Below are 17,555 nucleotides of genomic sequence, written 5' to 3' on the forward strand. Positions count from 1 at the left end.
GACGGCTAGCAGTCACCGCCTCCTACAAGTGCCAGAGCCGGGCAGAGAGCGCGGAGGCTGCGGTGGCAGTGGCCACGGAGCTGGCCCTCCGGGGCCCCTGGGGGGAGGGGGAGCCGTCAAGCCCCCGCTGAGGCCGCCGCTACCGGGCCTCCCCTCCCCCCAGGGCGGGCGCCATGCGGGGGGGCCCGGGCGATGCGGAGCGGCGTGAGCGCTGGGGTCGCCTCTTCGAGGAGCTGGACACTAACAAGGATGGTCGCCTGGACGTCCACGAGTTGCGCCAGGGACTGGCCCGTATGGGCGGGGGCAGCCCGGACCGCGGAGCACAACAGGTACCCTTGCAGGGACCCCCTCCTGGCTCGTGGCGCTGGAGCCCAGCCCGCGCAGGGTAACCCGAGCCGCTGAATGGAGCGCCGGGAGCAGCCCGGGACTGCCTGTGGCTGGACACCAGGACCCGTTCCTAGCTTGGGCGTCCTTGTCCCCTTCCCCCTGACCGCCCGTGTCTGGGCCTAACGGGCTCGCTCAAGACAGGACCACCGAGGCCCCAGGCCTGCAGTTTCGGCTGCCAAACCCGTCCCTCTCCTCCCTCGGGGTGAGGGATGTCTGCCTGGGAATGGGGCCGCTTGCGCTTTCCTGCCCACTGCCCGGGACACACCCTTCTCTGAACTCTTTGCACAACCCGAGACACAAGGCCTGCACCCACCTCCAGGAGACACACCCTCCCCAGCCTCTATGTTTACATTCCCTTCCCTGTCCTTTCCTGGGCTTGGCTCTATGCCCCAGGCTGTCCCAGCCAAGGACCCAATCCTATCCGAGGCCACCCTCAGCTGGGGATTCACCTATCAAAGCAGGAACTTGACCCCAAGCCTGTGCATGTGTCCCCCCACACCTGGAGGCCCAGATGCCACTGGACTGTCTCCATAGCACCCTGAGACCTCCAGTCAACCTCCCACTTTACAAGATGGGAAAACAGAGGCCCTGCAGATGTTCAGTGTGGATGTCATTGCCCCACATTGCCCAGTGCTGTCTCCAAGGAGAGCTCTTGAAACTGCCATGTGGACAAGTTCATATAAGAGACACCTGGAAGGACAGGCTTTCAGAGACAAGAGCCCAAGTCCACCTACTCACTTCTCAGCTCTGTAACCTTGAACAAGTGACTTGACCTTGGAGAGCCTCGTTTTGCTCACCAGGAAAACTGGACAACCACTGTCCACCTCACAGACCTACCTTGGCCTTGGGTATCTTATTGAGGAAAGAGATGATCAAGGGAAGGGGTGACTTCCCCGCCCTGGTCCTCTAGGTGCAGGGCTGGGGGAGGGGGACCTGGGTTCCTGGGGCATAAGCTTGTCTTGCCTCCTCCAGATTGGGGAAGCAGCTTCCCAGAACTCCTTCTGTCCCTTCCCCCCTGCCAGGGCATCTCCCCTGAGGGTGATGCTGACTCAGATGGCGGCCTTGACCTGGAGGAGTTTATCCTCTATCTGCAGGAGCGGGAACAGCGCCTGCTACTTCTGTTCCACAGTCTGGACCGGAATCAGGATGGTAAGGCCCAGGGATGGGGCTATGGGGGCCCTGGAGATGCCAACGGGGTTAGAACTGGCAGTGCTAGGAGGAGGAGGGAGAGCCGCTTCTCCCTGATGACTCACAGGCTATTTTGGGAGCTCTCCTCACCCCCAGCTAGGTGATTCGGGACCCAGCCGGCCTATCCCACCTCCTTTTCCTTCTGGGGTGGGACACTATTATTTATTAGTCTTATTTTTCTGTGGGACAAAGATCCCCCCATATTGCTCCTGGATTCCCTATGAAACAGAGACACCCTCATCGCTTTTTCTGGGTGTCCAGTATTGCCTCTCAACCCCCTGTGGCATAGGGATCCCCATAATTATCCCTGGACTCAATCCTTCATTCATTCATCAAACAGAAGACCCCCTCTAATATGGCCCAGTTCTACCCCTCTGATCCCAGTGGGTCAAGGACCCCCCCAACCCTGCCACAAACCTCACCTTGGGTTCCTGGATCCGCTGGTCTTCTTCAGTATCCCCATTCCAAGCTGTCCTGGTCCTCCATCTTGGGGTCCCTACACACACACTTCCCCACCTTGGGCCCCCTCCCCAGGTCATATCGACGTCTCTGAGATCCAGCAGAGTTTCCGAGCTCTGGGCATTTCCATCTCGCTGGAGCAGGCAGAGAAAATCCTGCACAGGTGAGTAGCAGGATGTCCAGAATCCCAGGTAACTCAGGTCCCCAAGACCCCTCAGCCACCTCGAGCCTCTGAGCCTCAGACCCAATCCCAAGGCAGTGGAGCTGAGATCTTGGCCCAGTTGCTTCCCCTCTCTGAACCTCAGTTTCCCCCTCTGTAAAATGGGGAGCTCCCAGTGCCAAGGAGCTCAGTCTACCCCCCAAATCCACAAGAACCTCACTCAACTCACCCCTGGACCCAGGCACTGATTCTGTCCCACCTGTACCCCTCCCCGCGCAGCATGGACCGTGATGACACCATGACCATTGAGTGGCAGGAATGGCGTGACCACTTCCTGTTGCACTCGCTGGAGAACGTGGAAGATGTGCTGTATTTCTGGAAGCATTCCACGGTGAGGGGGGGGGCGGCTGTCCCAGCCTGGTGGTCGGGCCCTCTTCCCCAGGGCATGGGGGGAGGGGCTGGCTCAGGACTCTAGAAGGAGGAGCCACTGGGAGCAGCCGAGGGATGAGGCTCTGCTCTCCTCTTCCTCCATCTGGGGCTCCCGGGACCCATTTGGGGAGGTGTCTGCCAGCTGATGGGGACCCTTCGGACTTACTGTGGGGCCTCCGGGGGTTCAGGGAAGAAAGGGCTTACCAGATGGGGCATCTGGTCTCCCACCGTCAACCACATGGCTCTCTTTCTGCTGGTTTCTATTCCGCTCAATAAAGGATTCTGCTGCTGAAAAGACAAGTTAGGAAGCCACTGTCTTCAGAGGGTCTCACGGGATCTACTGGAACTTGGGAGGGAGGAAGCGCTCTGGATTGCCATTTCCAGGGTGGGAATCCTTGAGTGGTGCATCTGATAGGATCTGATGGCATCTGGAGGGGTCCATCCATGCGATCTGCTGAGACCCTCTTGGGAGATCCAGAGATTCCCACCCTGGGGGACCCATGAGGGGCTTGGTTAAGAAGTCTGCAGGTGATGGATGCTAGAGGGGGGATGATCTCTGTGGGGGAGACCCCTGGGGATCTGGAGAGACCCCCAGGAGGGATCTGCTGGGCTCCATATATAGGAAGTCCCTGGTAGGACCTTGTGTGGCCCTGGAGGTATCTTCTGGAATTCTTACGTGGGAGACCCTTGGGTGGGATCCTTTGGAGGGATCTGATTGGCTCTGGAGGGATCTTTATGGGGCAGGGGCTTGTTTGTTTTGTCGTTGTTGTTTGGGTTTTTTTTGTTGTTTTGTTTTGTTTTTTTGGCCGTGCTGCACGGCATGCAGGATCTTAGTTCCCTGATCAGGGATCGAACCTGTGCCCCCTGCAGTGGAAGCGCAGAGCCCTCACCACTGGACCGCCAGGGAATTCCCATAATATATATATTCTTAGATATTCTCTTTTATTTATTTATTTTTGGCCACACCACGTGGCATGTGGGATCTTAGTTCCCCAACCAGGGATCGAACCCATGCCCCCTGCAGTGGAAGCGTGGAGTCTTAACCACTGGACCACCAGGGAAGTCCCCTGTGGGGTAGAGACTTGAATAGGATGCTTTGACGGGATTTGGTGGAGATCCCCAGGAAGGATGTTATTATCTTTTGTGGAGACTGTGGGGCTGGGTCTGGTAGGGGTCCAAGAGAGATCTCTTGGGCTCTCCAAGTGAGATTCACTGGTGGACTGGGATTCATTGCTGGGTACCCTGGGATTCATGGGGGAGACGCCCCAGTTTAGGGCAGAGTTGCATCCCCCCAGCCCCACTGGGCCATGACACCCCCAGCCTCTGCATCCCCAGGTCCTGGACATTGGTGAGTGCCTGACTGTTCCGGATGAGTTCTCGGAGCAGGAGAAGCTGACTGGCACGTGGTGGAAACAGCTGGTGGCGGGAGCGATGGCGGGTGCCGTGTCCCGGACGGGCACAGCCCCCCTGGACCGCCTCAAGGTCTTCATGCAGGTGAGGGGCCCTGGAGAGACCCAGCCCCTTCCCTAGGCCTGGACCCCTGGAGGGGTCCCCAGAGCCACCTGGTCTTCCCACCCAGGTCCACGCCTCCAAGACCAACCGACTGAACATCCTGGGAGGCCTACGGAGCATGATCCAAGAGGGGGGCGTGCGCTCCCTGTGGCGTGGCAACGGGATTAACGTGCTCAAGATTGCACCTGAGTCGGCAATCAAGTTCATGGCCTATGAGCAGGTGGGGGCAGGCAGGGGGAGGCGTGGGCTACAGACAGGAGGCTTTGCAGGATTGGCCTGGGGGTGGGGGATGTCTGCAGGTCCCCAGGAGTGGGCATCTGCTCCCCTTCGGGATGCGCCCAGGAGGAGGACAGCAGAGGGAAGGTCCAAGTGCACGGAAGGCCCAACCCCTGAGGTCCCGCCACCTCTGTGTCTCCCTCTCAGATCAAGCGGGCCATCTGGGGGCAGCAGGAGACACTGCACGTGCAGGAGCGCTTTGTGGCTGGCTCCCTGGCTGGTGCCACAGCCCAAACCATCATTTACCCCATGGAGGTGAGAAGGAGGGGCCCTAGCAGAGGCTCCATTGCAGGGCTGGGGGTGGGCCTGCGATAACCCTTTCACTCCAAGGTGGGATAAGCGTTGGGATTATAACTTTGCTTCTTCTTGATTCAGACTGTAGCTCATCAGAGCAATGCTCTTTCATGTGTAGCTGGTCTGGGTATCACAGTAGTGTTGGTTTAGCTGTTTAAATAACAGTTGTGGGGTGCAGCCCTTTATGGATATGACTCATCTAAGGATACTGGTTTCCAGGATGCTTGTCCCCAAGGGAATCCTTTCTAGGTGAAACCGCTTTTGGAGAAGTCATTTCAAGTTTCAGATTGTGCCCGGCGTCACTTAGGATTCTGAGTGTCGGAAAACTCAAATCACATAAATGAAGTCCGGAGGTGAGCAGTTCAGGGACGGTCTGGTGGCTTCAGAGTGTTAGAGACCCAGGTTCCTTCCCTCTCTCTTGTTCCACCACCTCAGCCTGTGGCACCCACCTCATGGACGAAAATGACTGCTTGTGCTCCAGTCACAGCATCCACGCTCCAGCTAAGAAGGAGGAACAGAGGAAGGAACACCTCCCTGCCTTTAAGGATGCTTTCTGACAGCCTTGCATACCTCTTCACCATCTGTTTCGTCAGCTAGGACTCAGTCACATGGCTACACGCCTAGGGAAACTGAGAAACGTGGTCTTTGTTTCTAGAGGCTGTATTCTTGCTGAAAAGAGCAGTTTCTGTTGATAAGGGAGAAAGTCACAAGATATTGGGAGACAACGGTGGGTGCCACGTGCAAGTCTGATAGGCGTAACCAGTTTGTAGGTATAGAGTTCGGGGGTAGAAGAAGGTTCTAGAGCAAGTGGTTCTTCTATTTATTTATATTTTTATTTATTTTTTTGGCCACACCAAGCAGCATGCAGGATCTTAATTCCCCGACCAGTGATCGAACCCATGCCCCCTGCAAGGGAAGTGCAGGGTCCCAGCTACTGGACCACCAGGGAAGTCCCACAAGTGGTTCTTTTAATTCAGTTATTCTCAGGGTATCTCCATCTAGGAGGTACAATTTCGAAGTGTCTTCATTCCTGGATGTAGTGATTCCGAAGGCAGCTTTTCCAGGGATAACCGGCTTCTCCCCAGGTACTGAAGACGCGGCTGACCCTTCGCCGGACGGGCCAGTATAAGGGGCTGCTGGACTGTGCGTGGCGGATCCTGGAGCGAGAAGGACCCCGAGCCTTCTACCGCGGCTACCTGCCCAACGTGCTGGGCATCATCCCCTACGCAGGCATCGACCTGGCCGTCTACGAGGTCTGTGGTCCTCCCTTCTCTGGGATCTGCCCTTCCTGTGGGGCTGGCTCAGTTGACCTCCATAGCTAGGGGTGGAGAAGCAAATCACTGTGGGCCTTGGGATTCCGGGGAACTCCTTCAGGCATCGGACCTCCCCACCTGCCCCGCCACTCTTGCGCTTCCCACCGCAAGAACCTTCCATCTGTACTTTGGCCTTCCCGGGTCTCAGGACACGTGAAAGTTGGGGACCACTCTAGCTCACAGAAACGTGGGAGCAGGCGAAGATGAGCTTCAAAGATGCCCATCCCCCCCAAAACGTGGGTCAGACGCGCCTCCATCTCCAGGCCAGTATCTTCTTCAAGGCCATTTCAGTCATTGCCGCCACCATAAAATCCCTACCCCACGACCAGCATCTCGGGGCCTTTATCAGGAGACGCAGGAGCTGGGAGTTTTTGCTGTTTCTCTTCCAGGGACCTCATCCATTGCCTTTCCCTTCTCCTGGTGGGATCACCAGGTTCTCCCAATTAGCACAGCCTCAGAAGTTCGCAGGCATCCCCCCACCCCCCATCGTTGTATCCAGCCCAGCTTCATGGGTAGGCAACCTGTAGAGTCATCAACTCAGAAGGGCTCCACGCTTGGTTGAATGCTTTGCTGTCACCCTCTTGAAATTCTTAATAACCTTTGAACAAGGGACCTCACATATCTTTATTTCGCACTGGACCCCGCAAATGACGTAGCTGGTCCCGACCTAGGATCCCCGGTACCTGCCACCCGTACCTGCCCTACCAGCACCCAGTGTCTACGGAGCCAAGTGAGACAAGGCTTCACTCATTCGTTTGTTCATTTATTCATGCATTCACTCATTCACCCGTTCACTTAGCAACTGTGTTCTGGGTACTGTGCTGGCTGCTGCGTTCAGGGAGCACAACATAATCCTTGTCCTCCCGGGACACCCCTCCAATGAACAAAGAAGTCAAGTCAACCAGCGAGTAAGTAATTGCAGACCCTGAAGTGTTCTCAGAAGATAATAAACAAGACATGCAATCAAAAGTAGCCATGGGCAGGAGGGAGGCGTGTCTAGGAATGTCTCTGAGAGGTGGTGTTGGAGTGATGAGTTGAATATATGTCAGGAGGGAGTGTGAACAAGGGCACAGCCAATGCCAAGGTCCAGAAGTAGGAATGAAAATGGCCTATGGGAGGAGTGGAAGTCTTTTCTTTTTTTTTTCATTATGGTTAATTACAAGACATTGAGTATAGTTCCTGTGCTATACAGTAGGACCTTGTTGTTTATCTACCTTATATATAGTGGTATATATCAGCTGATCCCAAACTCCCAATTTATCCCTCCCCACCCCAACCTTTCCCCTTTGGTAACCGTAAGTCTGTTCTCTGTGTCTGTGAGTCTGTTTCTGTTTTGTAGATAAGTTCATTTGTACCATCTTTTAGAGTCCACAGATAAGTGCTATCTTACGGTATTTGTCTTCCTCTGACTTACTTCACTTAGTATGATAATTCTAGTTGCATCCATATTGCTGCAAGTGGCAATGTTTCATGCTTTTTTATGGCTGAGTAATATTCCACTGTATATATGTACCACATCTTCTTTATCCAGTCATCTGGCAATGAACATTTAGGTTGTTTCCATGTCTTGTCTATTGTAAATAGTGCTGCTATGAACATAAGGGTGCATGTATCTTTTCGAATCATAGTTTTCTCCAGATATATGCCCAGGAATGGGATTGCTGGATCATATGGCAGCTCTATTTTTAGTTTTTTAAGGAACCTCCATACTGTTTTCCATAGTGGCTGCACCAATTTACATTCCCACCAACAGTGTAAGGGGGTTCCCTTTTCTCCACACCCTCTCCAGCGTTTATTATTTGTAGACTTTTTAATGATGGCCATCCTGACCAGTGTGAGGTGATACCTCATTACAGTTTTGATTTACATTTCTCTAATAATTAGCGACACTGAGCATCTTTTTACATGCCTGTGGACCATCTTAAATGTCTTCTTTGGAGAAATGTCTGTTTAGGTCTTCTGCCCATTTTTTGATGAGGTTGTTTTGTTGTTGAGGAGTGGAAGTCTTGAGTGGCTGGAGGGAGCTGAAGAGTCAGCAAGGACTCAATTGATCATGAGTTTGGGTTTCTCCTAAATGTGATAGGGAGCCATTCAGAGTCATGAGCAGAAATAAGACCTTATTCTGCAGCCTCAGTTCATTCATTCTTCACCCCAAAAGGGATTTCAGAGGTCTAAGAAGTTTGAAAAGCCCTGTGCCCTCTTGGCATTTCAAGATCTAAATTAGCCCCTTAAAGGCTCTGAGAAGTCCTGCAGAAAAGTGATTTACCCTTTTTTTTAAGCCCAGTGTTAGCCATACTTTTCCAGTCATCAGAACCTCTTTTTAACAGAACTGCTCTTAAAAACACCTATTTGGCAAATGCAGCTCCAGCCCCAAAAGGCGGCTATTAAAATTGCAAAGGCAGTAATGGTAAACGATTCTCATTTGCCCCTTCCATGCCCAGGCCAGACATCACCAATCCATCACAGCACTGAGTTCCTCTCAGCACAGTTCCAGGCAGCCATTACCAATGCACTGGAATTGACTTAGGAGATGAAACCTATGAGCAATTCCAGTCCCAAGGCCAAAAAGAAGATCCTGGATTTACAGAGGCCTCACAGAAGGCTTCAGAAGGGATTGGCCAAGGGCACAGCTCTGGACTTGGGGGTGGCTCTGAATGTTGATTGTCACCTTTATCTTGTGGCTTTGGGCAAGTAACTTCTGTTGAGCCTCAGTTTCTCATCAATAAAATGGGGATTGTAGTGGTACTTGTCTTAGTTGGAGGTCTTCCAGAAGCAGGGATGGGGGGGCAAGTGGTTTTGGGGGGAAGTAGTAAGACAGGGAAGGGAAGGCAACCAAAAAGTATCATGCTTTAGTATTAGTTTCCCAGGGCTGCCCTCACAAAGTGCCACAAGCTGGGTGACTTAAAACAACAGAAATTTATCATCACAGTTCTGGAGGTTAGAAGTCCAAAATCAAGGTGTCAACAGGGCCATGCTTCCTCTGAAATCTGTAGGGAGTATCCTTCCTTGCCTCTTCCCAGCTTCTGGCCTTTGCCAGCAGTCCTTGGCATTCCTTGGCTTGTGGACGCATCACTCCAGTCTCTGCCTCTGTTGCCATGACTGTCTTCTCCCCTATGGGTCCTTTTTCTTCTTCTCCTCTTCTTCTATGGACCCCAATCATATTGGGTTAAGGACCCACCCTACTCCAGTATGACCTCATCTTAATTCATTATGTCTGCAAAGACCCTATTTCCAAATAAGGTCATATTCTAAGGTTAAGACCCCAACACATCTTTTTTTTTTTTTTTTTTTTTTTGGTGGGGGATTCATTTAAACCCATAACAGTGCATTATCAAGCAAGATACCACAGCAGACAGGTGGAGCGCAATCCTGGTGGGGACCTCCGGGAGAAAGCGTAGAACATGCCCCCATCAGAGAGGCAAGGGAGCTGGGGTATTGATACACCAAGTCAGTCATCCTTTGAAGGTTGCTTCTGGGGGTGCTAATTTCCCAGCACTGCCCACCTGTTCCTATGTGCTCAGAGCAGCCTTGCCTGGGACCAGATAAAATCCTCAGGCTGAGCCATGGGTGCTTGGCCATTGGAGTCGGCAGGTTTGAGCTGAAGTGGTAAGGGATAAGGGGCAGGGTGGCCACCTTGGAGACTGTATGAGTTTCCAATGGCTGCTGTAACAAATGAGCACAAACTGTGGTTTAAAACATCACAAACTTATTATCTCACAGTTACGAAGGTCAGAAATCCAAAATGCGTCTCACTGGGCTAAAATCAAGGTGTCAGCAGGTTGCTTTCCTTTTGCAGCCTCTACGGGAGAATCCGTTTCCTTACATTTTCCAGTTTCTAGCAGTGCCCGTGTTCCTCGGCTAATGGCCCCTTCTCCATCTTCAAGGCCAACAGCATAGCATGTCCATCCCCCCTCCCCGAGATCTCTCTCTCTGTCTCTCTCTGATCTCTGTTTCTGTCATCACATCTCCTTCTCTGACTCTTACAAGGAGACTTGTGATGACATTGGACCCCCCTGGATATCCTGGGATAATCTCCCATCTCCAGATCCTTAATCCCATCTGCAAAGTCCCTTTCGCCACGGAAGGGACCATCTTCACAGATTCCAGGGATTAAGGCAGGAACGGTAGGGGGGGCTGTTATTCCACATACCAGAGAGGGTTTAGGTGAGGTTTGAGTGAGAGCATGCAGGTAAAATGCTTGGCTAACGCCAGCCATCACGGGATACAGAAGCCAGCCAGCAGGACCGCTGAAGCCAGGGTCCTGGTGTCACCCACCTCCAACCCACCCTCCTGCCTTTTCCACCCCTGCCAGACCCTGAAGAACCGGTGGCTCCAGCAGCGTAGCCACGACTCGGCCGACCCGGGCATCCTCGTGCTCCTGGCCTGCGGCACCATTTCCAGCACGTGTGGCCAGATAGCCAGTTACCCCCTGGCCCTGGTCCGGACCCGCATGCAGGCCCAAGGTGAGGCCTGGGTGGGAGGAGGAGGTAGGGAAGGTCTCGCGACTTGGGTCCACCTTCCCATCCCCAGCTCCTTCCCGTGAGAAGGCAGGGTCCTGGGCTGGGATCCTCCTGGATTTCGATGGCCTTGACTAAAGTCCCTACTTTTCTCTGGGCCTCAGTTTACCCTTCTGTGACATTGGGATGGGAGCCCTTTACCCTAAGTAGGAGAACAGATACAGCCAGTGCCGGAAGAACATCCTAGCCATCTCAGCTGGGAGGCAGCTTTCCGGGCTGGTAACTTGGGTTCTAATTTGCAAGGCTGGGATATAGTGAGGTCAAAAGGAGGAGCAGGGCCAGGCTATGATTGTTTTACTGTATTTCTCTGTATTGCTCTTTTGAGGTTCTTTTTTCTTTTCTTTTCCCACTACTATCCCTGAATCTTTTTTGAGAATTTCCTCGGGGATTTTAGCATTTGTGTTTTGTCGTTTTTGCCGGGGGTCATCCGTGCATAAGACAGATGTGGTCCTCCACCCTCAAAGAGCTCCCAAGCTGGAGAGGAAGGAAGATGGTGAATAAAGCATTCCACAATGAAGTATGGATTTAGGGTTGAATAAAGGGGAGAAGGAAAAGCTGGACTTAGACTGGGGTGCCAAGGAGGGCTCCCCTGAAGAGCTGGTTTGGAATGGAGGTTGGAAGGTTGAGTAAGAGTTAGCTGGGAAAAGGGAGAAGGAATTGAGTTCCAGGAAGAGGAAATTTCTGTGCCCTCTTCCACCTCCCCCTCCACACATAGCTGCTCTGTTTCTAGTCATCCCCAAACTTGGGGCCTCCAGATTGGGGTGAAGAGATGAGCAGCCAATTCCAAGGCCAGTAGAAGTCCCGACTCTTGAGTGGTAGGTCCCACTGTTAGTCTAACCTTCCTCCCTCCTGCTGCAGTTGCCACCTGGCCCAGCCTGGGGGGGAGGGGGGAGGGGGAAGCGAGAGGGGGACCTTTGGCCTTACCTGGCCTCCCCACCCCCTACCAGCCTCCATCGAGGGAGCCCCCCAGCTGTCCATGCTGGGTCTGCTCCGTCACATCCTGTCCCAGGAGGGCGTGCGGGGCCTCTACCGGGGCATTGCCCCCAACTTCATGAAGGTTATCCCAGCCGTGAGCATCTCCTACGTGGTCTACGAGAACATGAAGCAGGCCCTGGGGGTCACGTCCAGGTGAGGGACCCAGAGCCCACCCCTCCCCCAGATCCCTCACCTCCATCGTGACATCCCCCACACCTCGGCCACTGGAGACCGAGGGCCCAGCCAGTGGATCCCAGGTCCCCCTCCCCACGCATTCAGACCACAGGATCCCCACACTTCATCCACTGGGTCCTGAATCCCCACATCCCAGCCCCTGGATCCCACGTTTCCCTCTCCCCCAACACGTACTGAGTCCTGGACCTCCACGTCGTAACCACTGGATCCCCCGCAACCCAGCTAATGGATCCTGATACCCCGACCACAGCAGCACATACCATGTATCTAAACCCCCAGACCCCAGCTGCCCCAGGCACCAGATCCAGGGTCCTCAGGCAGTACTGGATCCTAGATCCACTGGCAGATCCTAGATCCCCATGCTTCAAGTCCTGGATCTCCAACCTCGGCCACTGGATTCTGGATATCAAGAAACCTCAGCGCACCGGATCCTGACAGTGCAATGCCTAGGTCCCGGGGCCCCAACCACTGGATCTCAGACCCCCTCCATCCAGCCACTGGATTCCTGAATCCCTTTACCTCGACACTGGGTCCTGGATCCCTCTGCTTCGACTCCCGGATCCCCACATCTCAACCATTATACCCTCCACCACCGGATCCCAGATTTCCAAGCCCTGACCCACCAGATCCTCACTCCTCCAACCACAGTCGTGAGAGCCCAATGGCAGCGGAGCGGGTGCTGGTGACTACAGCTGTTGGACCTCAAATCCCTTCGCTGCAGGCACTGGGTACTACAACCTCATCCATACGAGGCAGACCCTACCACCTCCAGGCACTGGGTGCCAACCCCTTAACTCCTGGTTTCAGACCCAAGTCCTCCCAAGCACTAGATCTTGAACGCTCAGAACCCCCAGTCTAGCTCCCAATAGGCCAATCAGTGTCCTGGATCCCACGCGCCCCCGTCCCAGACACACACCAGAGCCCGGAGACCTCCCCCCATGGCACAAACCCCATAGTCTACGGAGCCTCCAGGAAACCCAGGTCCTGGCCTCCCAGCTTGAAAACCCACGGGACTTGTCCACTGTCCTGACACGTCTCATGCCGGCCGCAAGGGGAGGAGATGCCTCTCCCAGGCCCTGCACAGACACTGGACCCCCTACCTCCCCAGCAAAGCCTGGACTGCAGGGAAACTTCTCTCTCAAATACTCCCCCAGCAGGGCCATGTCTCACACCCCCTTCCCACTGTCTAGGCTGATAACAACCCCCAGAGCCTGGGTCCCTTTGGAGGATCCAGTCGCTCTTTCTTAGGGGCTGGCAAGGAGGCAATCCAAGGCTGGGGACACATTGAGGGGACCGCACACATCTCCCAGCACTGCCAGCTCCTCCCCAGACTTCAGAGTTGGAAGCCAGAAGCAGCTTCCCTAAACCCAGCATGCAAAACAAACCCCAAACTCCCCAGCCCCCCAAATTCATTCCAGGTCTATTTTTCTACCAGAGAGGAGCAGACATTCCATCCGCCCTAATTCCCAGTACCCCCACCCTGTATATTCTGCACTTTATATTTGGATTCTGGGCTTAGGCTTATTGGGGGACCCCTCTCTCCATTCCTTCCAAGTCCTTGGGGAACCCCATTAAAGGACTGTAAAAGAAGAACTTGGATTTGGGGGTGACGGGATGACCCCCCACAATGCTTCCACCTCCCCCACCTACACTACTCCCCACCTCCCTGCTTGTGTGTGTGATTTCAAAGGAAAAGAACAAAGGAATACGTTTTCTAAGCTCTTTCATTGTGTTTTTTACTGAAAGGGGGTGGGTGGATGTGGGACCACCTCATACCGCCCACAGGGAAGGGACATGGGCCGACTTCCATCATACATTGTTGCGGGAGACCAGGAAATGACTCCGTGAGCCTCGGTTTCCACATCTGTAAAGTGGGTGTGGGGGAAGGTCCACATTCAAGAGCACTCCTAATTTGTCCTGTATTTTTTGTAATTACACAAGTGTGTCCTTTTCCTTGGGCTGCTTAAAAAGTTACCACAAACAAGGGGCTTAAAACAACAAACATTTTAAAAATATTTTTCTATTGTGGTAAAATACACGTTACATAAGATTTACCATTTTAACCAATTTTAAGTGTACAGTTTTGTGGCATTAAGTATATTCACATTGTCGTACAACCATCCCCACCACCCACCTGCAGGACTTTCTCATCTCCCCAAACTGAAACTCTGCCCCATTAAACACTGACTCCCCATCCCCTCCCCCAGCCCCTGGCCCCCACCGTCTACCTGCTGTCGCTATGGATGGGACTCCTCGAGGGACCTCTTAGAACTGGAATCATGCAGTATTTGCCCTTTTGTGTCTGGTTTATTTCACTGAGCATCATGTCCTCAAGTTTCCTCCATGTTGTAGCAGGTGTCAGGATCTCCTTCATTTTTAAGGCTGAATAATATTCTATTTTATGGAGGGACCGTATTTTGTTTATCCATTCATCCGTTGATGGACACTGGGGTTGTTTCCACCTTTTGGCTATCATAAATGAAAGACAACAGAAATTTATTCTCTAACAGTTATGGGGGGTTGAAGTCAAAAACCAAGGTGTTGGCAGGGCCATTTTCCCTCTGAAGACTCCAGGCAAGGATCTGTTCGTGCCTGTTCCTAACTTCTGGTGGCTGCCCGCACCCCTTGGTGTTCTTGGATGTTAGACGCATCACTCCAATTTCTGCCTGTCTTCACGTGATCAAACTTTTTCCTATGTGGACTGTGAGAGTCATTCTCTAAGATGTCCCCCTATGATCTTTGACTCTTGGTGTTCACATTCTTGTGTAATCTCCTCTGTCATTGTACCAAGGCAGGTCTGTATGACCAAGGGAATACAGCAGAAGTGATGGTATATTACTTCCAGAATTAGGTTATAAAAGACATTGAGGGCTTCCCTGGTGGCGCAGTGGTTGAGAGTCCGCCTGCCGATGCAGGGGACACGGGTTCGTGCCCCGGTCCAGGAAGATCCCACACGCTGTGGAGCGGCTAGGCCCGTGAGCCATGGCCGCTGAGCCTCCGCGTCCGGAGCCTGTGCTCCGCAACGGGAGAGGCCACAAGAGTGAGAGGCCCACGTACCGCAAAAAAAAAAGAAAAGAAAAGAAAAAAAAGACATTGAAGCTACCATCTTGTTCATGTTTTAAGCTGCTATGTTTGGGGAGGGGGGTGATTTGTTATGCAGCAGTAGCTAACTGATACATATACACATATATAGATATGATTTTTCACACACCCAGATAAGGGATCAAGCCTTGCTAACTATTTTGTATTTTTACTTCCTTTGAATTAATGATCAATGCCCAGAAGTGGGATTTCTGGGTCAAAGGATATGACTATCTCAGGGTCATGTCACTGGAAAAATTGTATGCAATATACACAGCCACCAACAAGGAATTAGCATTACCAGTTTTAATGCGGCCATGCCAGCACTGAGTAGTACCACTTCATTTTATTTAATTGTGCCTGTTAACATTCATTTTCTTGTCCACACTCTTTTTTTTCTTCCAGTTTTGCTGAGATATAATTGACATACAGCACTGTAAAAGTTTAAGGTGTACCACAAAATGATTTGATTTACATGCATAATGAAGTGATTATCACAATAAGTTTAGTGAATATCCATCATCTCATATTAAAAATTATCTCATTAAAAATTAAAGAAATAGAAAAAAATGTTTCTTGAGAACTCAGGATTTACTCTCTTTCATATATAGCATACAGCTGTGTTAACTCTATTTATCACGTGTACATTACATCCTTCATATTTATTTATCTTATAATTGGAAGTCTGTACCTTTTGACCACCGTTCATCCAATTCCCACTCTTCCCACTCCCTGCCTCTGGTAACGAGGAATCTGATCTCTTTTTCTATGCATTTGTTTGTTTTTGCAGTGTAATTGACCTAAACATTATGTTAGTTGCTGTTATACATTGTCCACATTCTTTTAAACCGTTACACTGTGTTTGGGATTTGGGAAGCTCTGCTGACATGCAGTGTGACATCAGACAGGCTGCTTTCCCCTTTCTAAGCCTCCGTTTCCCCACCCACACTTTAAAGATGTCCACTGACATCTTTAAAGGGAAAAGAACTTACATTTATTAAGCAAGTACTATGTACCCTCACTCTGTGCTAAGCCCCCCTTAATGTATATATGTGCTGAACACTTACTTTATGCCAGCTCCAGTTCTAGACATGGGATGCAGAAATGAATGAAACAAAGAAAGATCTCTGCTCTCATAGACCCTATATTCCAGTGGGGAGAGATGAAGAAGTAACACAAGTGAGTGAATATGTAGCAGTGTAGATAGTAAAAGTGTTACAGAGAAAAACAAAGAAGGGAAGGGGGATGAGAAATACTGCAGGGCTGAGTTTAAATTTTAAGTAGGGTGGTCAGAGAAGGCGTCAGGGAGAAGGTGATGCTTGAAGAAAGATTTAAAGATGGTTTAAAAAAAAAAAAAGATTTGGGAACTCCCTGGTGGTCCAGTGGTTAGGACTTGGTGCTTTCACTGCCATTGCCTGGGTTCCATCCCTTGTTGGGGAACTAAGATCCCACAATTCACGCAGCATGGCCAAAAATAAAAAAAGGAGTCATGGGGATGTCTAGGGAAACAGCACGCAAGACAGAGTAAACAGCCAGTGTAAAGGTCCTGGGGTAGTACCATGCCTGGGTGTGTTGGAGGAACAAGGAGGCCCATGAGGCCAGCGTGAGTGATGGGGAGAGAAGGAGGAGGTGAGGACAGAGAGAGGACAGGGCAGGTCCTGCAGGGCCTTCTGGGCCAAGGGGAGAACTGGGGCTTTTACCCACGGGAGGTGGAGCCTACAGGGCTGTGGGCAGAGAAGGGCGGGACCTGACTCAGGTGCTCACAGGCGCCCTCTGATGGCTGCTGAGGGGAGGACAGACTGTGAAGGGCGAGGGCAGGAGCTGGGGGAACTTGGGTGATGGCCACTGCACTGGTCCATGTGAGTGACGATGGGGCTGGACCAAGGTGGTGGCCACGTACATGGTAAGAAGCAGCCAAATTCTGGATATACTTTGAAGGTTAAGCCCACAGGATTTAGTGACAGACTGTGTGTAAGAGAGAAAGGGAGGAATCAAGGATGACCTCAAGGGTTTTGATCAAACAACTTTGAGGATGGAAATGCTCCCAACAAAGACTCTCATTGGATCCTATGACAACGCTATTTGGTAGAGTTACTCATTACTTCCAATTTCCAGCTGGGGAAACTGAAGCTCAGAGAAGTAAAGCAGGTACCCCGGGACTTCCCTGGTGGCGCAGTGGTTAAGAATCCGCCTGCCAATGCGGGGGACATGGGTTCCAGCCCTGGTCCAGGAAGATCCCACATGCCACGGAGCAACTAAGCCCGTGCGCCACAACTACTGAGCCTGCGCTCTAGAGCCCGCGAGCCACAACTACTGAAGCCTGCGCGCCCTAGAGCCCGTGCTCCGCAACAAGAGAAGCCGCCGCAATGAGAAGCCCGCGCACCGCAACGAAGAGTAGCCCCCGCTCCCCGCAACTAGAGAAAGTCCGCGCGCAGCAACAAAGACCCAACGGAGCCAAAGATAAATAAATAAATAAATAAAAAGAAGATGATTCTTTACAAAAAAAAAAAAAAAAGCAGGTACCCCAAGGTCACACAGCAAGAAGTGTCTGAGATAGGATTCAAACTCAGGTCCATCTGACTCCCAAACCTATGCCTGTCTTACTTCGGGGACTAACTGTGTCTCTCTCTCCCAGAGCTCCAGAGCCTTCCCATTCTCCCCCACTTCCACCTCCTCTTGCCATGACAACAATACATAGTTTGTTAGTTTCCTATGGCTGTTGTAACAAAGTACCACAAACTTGGTGGCTTAAAATATTATCGTGGAGGT

General features: G+C 52.0%; 1 protein-coding gene across 8 annotated transcripts; it reads left to right on the plus strand.

Moving 5' to 3' along the window:
- The first annotated feature begins 59 nt into the window (after positions 1 to 59).
- Positions 60 to 13,427, plus strand: SLC25A23 (solute carrier family 25 member 23). Of its 8 annotated transcripts, none has more exons than XR_003428430.1 (12): positions 60 to 329; positions 1,410 to 1,536; positions 2,110 to 2,197; positions 2,474 to 2,585; positions 3,959 to 4,117; positions 4,203 to 4,355; positions 4,559 to 4,666; positions 5,791 to 5,958; positions 6,195 to 6,281; positions 10,331 to 10,481; positions 11,251 to 11,350; positions 11,483 to 11,600. XR_003428430.1 is itself a non-coding variant. In XM_027085789.1 (12 exons), the coding sequence occupies exons 1-12, from the start codon at positions 174 to 176 to the stop codon at positions 12,037 to 12,039; spliced, it is 1,545 nt and encodes a 514-aa protein (XP_026941590.1). In that variant the 5' UTR covers positions 60 to 173; the 3' UTR covers positions 12,040 to 13,427. The 8 variants fall into 8 exon arrangements, 5 of the variants coding, with proteins under 5 accessions (XP_026941590.1, XP_026941591.1, XP_026941592.1 ...); XR_003428431.1 differs by having other exon boundaries at positions 11,266 to 11,350; XM_027085789.1 differs by lacking the exon at positions 11,251 to 11,350 and adding an exon at positions 11,985 to 13,427 and having other exon boundaries at positions 11,483 to 11,663.
- Positions 13,428 to 17,555: the final 4,128 nt, after the last annotated feature.

This window comes from Aethalodelphis obliquidens, unplaced genomic scaffold, assembly GCF_003676395.1.
Source record: "Aethalodelphis obliquidens isolate GAN/ISIS:26980383/991018 unplaced genomic scaffold, ASM367639v1 scaffold53, whole genome shotgun sequence".
In the NCBI taxonomy this organism is placed as follows: Eukaryota; Metazoa; Chordata; class Mammalia; order Artiodactyla; family Delphinidae; genus Aethalodelphis; species Aethalodelphis obliquidens.